General features: G+C 44.5%; 1 protein-coding gene across 1 annotated transcript in view; it reads right to left on the bottom strand.

Annotated features, from left to right (window-relative positions):
* The window catches only part of LOC122262820 (diacylglycerol kinase eta), a gene marked incomplete in the record, with an annotated part of 116,270 nt that overhangs the window by 103,739 nt on the left and 7,531 nt on the right, over positions 1-5,000 (bottom strand). The window contains 1 exon segment of the mRNA XM_086556153.1: positions 4,238-4,348. Within this exon segment, the coding sequence (XP_086412279.1) occupies positions 4,238-4,348 (111 nt within the window).

Raw genomic sequence — 5,000 nt, 5'->3', positions numbered from 1 at the left:
GTCTTAAGATAAGTATTCTTTCTCTAAATTCATGTATATGACACGATATCTGGCTGTATCAATGAAGAAGAAGAAAAGAAAAAAAAATCACTGCATATGAATTGTATAGGTAACATTTATCATTAAGTAATAATAATCATAATGATGATACTAAATCCAGCGATCACAATAATCGGCAGCAATATATAGACTGCCAGACGACCTAAATAGCAATCCAATACTTGATGGCTATACTTTCAAGTGAAATTCATTAAATCTTTTTTAAAAAATTAAATCCCCATGATATCGGACATCACAGAAATCCGAAAGCGTTCTGTTGTTAATTAATCTCAGGGAAGAAAACAGAACGTTTCACATTCTCTCTCTCTCTCTCTCTCTCTCTCTCTCTCTTTCTTTCTTTCTTTCTTTCTTTCTTTCTTTCTTTCTTTCTTTCTCTCTCTCTCTCTCTCTCTCTCCCTCTCCCTCTCCCTCTCCCTCTCCCTCTCCCTCTCCCTCTCCCTCACCCTCACCCTCACCCTCACCCTCACCCTCACCCTCACCCTCACCCTCACCCTCTTCCTCACCATCTCCCTCTTCCTCACCATCTCCCTCTTCCTCACCATCTCCCTCTTCCTCACCATCTCCCTCTTCCTCACCATCTCCCTCTCCCTCCCTCCCTCCCTCCATCACTCCCACTCCCTCTCCCTCTCCCTCACTCCCACTCCCTCTCCCTCACTCCCTCCCTCCCTCCCTCCCTCCCTCCCTCCCACTCCCACTCCCTCTCCCTCCCTCCCTCTCCCTCTCTCTCTCTCCCTCTCTCTCTCTCCCTCTCCCCCACTCCCTCTCCCCCACTCCCACTCCCTCTCCCTCACTCCCATTCCCTCTTCCTTACTCCCTCTCCCTCTCTCTTCCCATCATCTCTTTGTACACATAAAATTATATCGTTGGCCTCAATACACCCGAAGCAAGGCACAGTTCTTTATTCCTAATAGCATTCTCATTCGTTTTGTTATCATTGTTCGGCAAAAGAGAAGAAATCGAAGTAAAAAGAAAAAAAAGGGATAAAGAGGGAAGAGAGGTCGGCAGGACCACCACCACGTGCGCATGAGATTAAATTTGATTTTAAAAAGCGAAATTTTATTCGTCCCGCGCGTTCCAACGAGGCAAAAACAACCTGCAACCTGATCCTCGTTGTTTTACTCTGTTAAGAAAATCGAATATACACAACCAGCATAATGGGGAGCAGAATTGCAGGAAAAAAAGGAAAAAAAAAAAAAAAAAAAAACTGGCTGTAATACCTGCTTCGGGGAAAACATACGCGTTCCATCCCCGCTGTCATAAAAAAAATATATATATAAATGGGCAAACTTCTGTGAATCCGTACTGCATACAGTGTTCAGGATACCACAATACCAAGAAAGTGAAAATAAAACGCTTCTCTTTTTTATCTTTCTTTCTTTCTTTTCTCTCTCACCACGCTTTCACATCTCTCTCTCTCTCTCTCTCTCTCTCTCTCTCTCTCTCTCTCTCTCTCTCTCTCTCTCTCTCTCTCTCTCTCTCTCTCTCTCTCTCTCTCTCTCTCTCCCCCCCCACCCTCTGGGAAGCGGGTTGGAGAAGTAAGAGACGAGAAAGACCAAGAAGAACAGCAGCAGCCACAAGGAAGATGGGAGACTCCCGGTTCCACAAGCCGGACTTAGCCCTGGGTTGGCTTGCTTAGTTCCCCTGACAGCGTGCCAGGCCGAAAGGGTGATATTCCCCGAACCAGATAAGCCGGGGTTCCACTTCCCTTCTCTGCCCTTGGACCCAGACTCGAGTCAGCAGGGATCGTCGTTCTCAAAGCCAGCCTAGATGCACCAAGCCCGGATGAGTAGAACCAAATCGGAAAGCTGGGCAGCTACCCTTAGCTCAGGGCCAGGGATGAGTCTGGTTCGCGGATCGTCGGCTCAAGGAAAGGATAAAGAGGGAGAGGAGGAGGTGGAGGATGAAGGATAATCAGCAGAAGTGGAAGACGAGGAAGAATGAGGGATGAAATCCTCAACCCCATCACGCGGTGCATCGCACCTTTATGAAAATCTTTTCATATTCTTATATATATATATATATATATATATATATATATATATATATATATTTATTTATTTATATATATATATATATATATTTATATATTTATATATATATATATTTATATATATATATATATATATATATATATATAATGTATATAAATACGTATATATATTTTTCTCTCTGTTTTTTACTTCTTCTTTTTCATTTTCAAAATCGTTTAGAGAACAAAACAACCTAATAAATAAATAATGCGAGCGTCCTTCTTCGCGGCTCCGGCTTGTTCGGCTTCAATATCGGTGTCATTCTTATAGGTGGTTTCTTGTCTCTTGTCAGCCGAGGGCTCATCCCCCCCCCCTTCTACGCCAATCAAACTTCTTGGAACACTTTCAGAATCTCAAACAAATTTGTCAATATTCGTAAAGGGAAATTTAAGCCGAACATTTCACTGGGAGGAGAAGGAGGAGGAGGAGGAAGAAGAGAGAGAAGAAGGAGAAGAAGGTAGGGGGAGGAGGAGAAACAGAAGGAAGAGGAGATTGAATATAAGGGGGGCAGAGGGAAGAAGAAACAGGAGGAGGAGGAGGAGGAGGAGAACAGGAGGAAGAGGAGGTGAAAGAGGAGAGGGAGAAGGAGAGGCGAAATGAAAGGAAGGGGGGGGGAGGAGGAATGGGGAGGAAGAGAAGGGAGAAGGGAGAGAGCAAGGGAGGATGGGGGAAAGAGAGGGGAGGGCGGGGGAGAGAAGAGAGAATTAAGGGGGGGAGAGAGGCGAGGGAGGGGAAATGAGAAGATGGAGGGGAGGTAGGGGAAGGGGGGAGGGAGGAAAGGTAGGGGAAAGGGATGGTAGGAGTGGGGGAGGAGGAGGAGGAGAATGGGATGGTGGAGGGGAGGAAGGAACGAGAATAGAGGGAACGAAAGGAAGGGAGGAGAGGAGAGAAAGAGAGGGTGGCTACGAGGAAAGGGGGCCAAGCAGGGAGGGGAGTCAAGGAGTGAGGGGGGTCAAGGAAAGAGCGGGCCTCTGGAACAGTTACAATTCCAAACCGAATTCACATCATGTGTGTAATTTTATTCCCCTCGTGTATATCTTTTCTTTTTACTTATCATATTCCTATCACAATTATCATACTTCCTTCCGCGACCACAACCACTGGGCTTCTACCAGCTCACTCGTCCTTCCAAATCACACGAGGAAAGATAACCACACTATTCCGACTACGCCTAATAACAATGAAAATCTTACTCAAGTTACAATAAACTGGCACTGCTTTCAACGCGCTTCATGCAATGTCTCGCGGACACACAACGTCGACCCCACCTGACAACCCTCCCTCCCCCATTCCGCCCCCCCCCCCGCTCCCCTCGCCCATCCCGCCCCTCCCCTCCACTCCCCTCCCCCCCCCACTCCCCCCCGTCCTCTATGATAATGCCGCCCAATAAAGCGCGCCGAGCTATTAATCAGCGCCATCATCAATTTGTGCAGGCGTAGTAGCCCCGCCCCTCCTAAAAAATTAAGGGTCAAAGGGCGCCCGCTCTACTGGCCTCTCTCGCAGAACAGAATCCATGGCGAATGCTCACTGACGTCATTAAGTATAATGTAATGCCGATTTGTGTATGCAAAAACATACAAATAACCTCCACTCAGCAGTAAAAAAAATAAAAATAAAAATTAGGACAAGTTCGCGTGTGTCTGAGTGTCTAGTTGTCGGCCAAACTTTGTGTCTGACACTTTCATTCGGCATCCAGCAACCGCGTGCTCCAGTCCAAGGTCAGTAAAACGCTGTTGACTGACCTCGCTACGACAAGAATTAATTCTCTGGCTGAGCGCGAACATTCACGCGCTGTTCTTTCGCATTGCATTACTGAGAAAAAAAAAATTCTCCAACGCCAGAGTCGCAGATGAGAAACGAAAACAAAGACAACAAGAAGAGTGGCGACAACACAAGCAACAACAACAACAGCAATAATAATAATGATAACAATAATAATAATAATAATGATAATAACAACAACAGCAACAATAATAATAAAAATAACAATATACAATACTAATAAAAGATATACAAATAACAACAAAATAAAAAAAAACTATGATAACGATCAAATAAAATCTAATCACAATCAACACAATCAATATGCTATAAAACGATACCATAAAACGTATCAATAGCAAAGCAACAAAAAAGACCCCATTTACCTTTGTGTCTTTTGCATAGTAGAGCCTCCGGCCTTTCAGCTTGAAGTATCTTTTTCGCCAGCGCTGGAACGAGGAGGTTTGCTTCATGAGGAACCCTTCTTTGATCGAGACCTGCGGAGGAGGCGAAGGGCAGGTCAGTTTGAGGGCAGGTCACATTGAAATAGGTCACTTGCTAAGCAGGTCACCTTAATTAAAAGTCTCTCTCTCAAAGTAGGTCACATTCAATAAATCACTTTCAAAGCAGGTCACCTTATAAGTCACTTTCAAAGCAGGTCACATTCATTAAAAGTTATTTTCAATGCTGGTCACATTCAATAAATAACTTTCAGAGCAGGTCACATTTAAAAAGTCACTTTCAAAGCAGGTCACATTCAAAAAAAGTAATTTTCAAAGCAGGCCACATTAAAAAAGTCATTTGCATCGTAGAGCTCCGGCCTTTCCGCTTGAACGTAGCATTTTCGCCCGCGCTTTTGGACGCGGATGTTTGCTTCCTGAGGAACCCTCTTGTTGATCGAGACCTGCGGTTAGGAGGCGAAGAAGGGCGGTCAGTATGCGTGCAGGTCACTTTGACCGAGGTACATGCTAAGCAGGTCCCCTTAATTACACCACAAAGTATCTCTTCACATTCAATAAAGTCACTTTCAAAACAGGTCACTTTTTCGCCCCAAATAAAAATCACTTTCAATGAAGGTCACATACAATAAAAGTCACTTTCAAAACAGGTTACATTCAATAAAAATCACTTTCAAAGCAGGTCACATTA

This window comes from Penaeus japonicus, unplaced genomic scaffold (genome assembly GCF_977035675.1).
Source record: "Penaeus japonicus unplaced genomic scaffold, GWHDUDI00000001_assembly GWHDUDI00000032, whole genome shotgun sequence".
NCBI lineage: Eukaryota > Metazoa > Arthropoda > Malacostraca > Decapoda > Penaeidae > Penaeus > Penaeus japonicus.
This window is presented reverse-complemented; position numbering and strand designations above follow the sequence as displayed.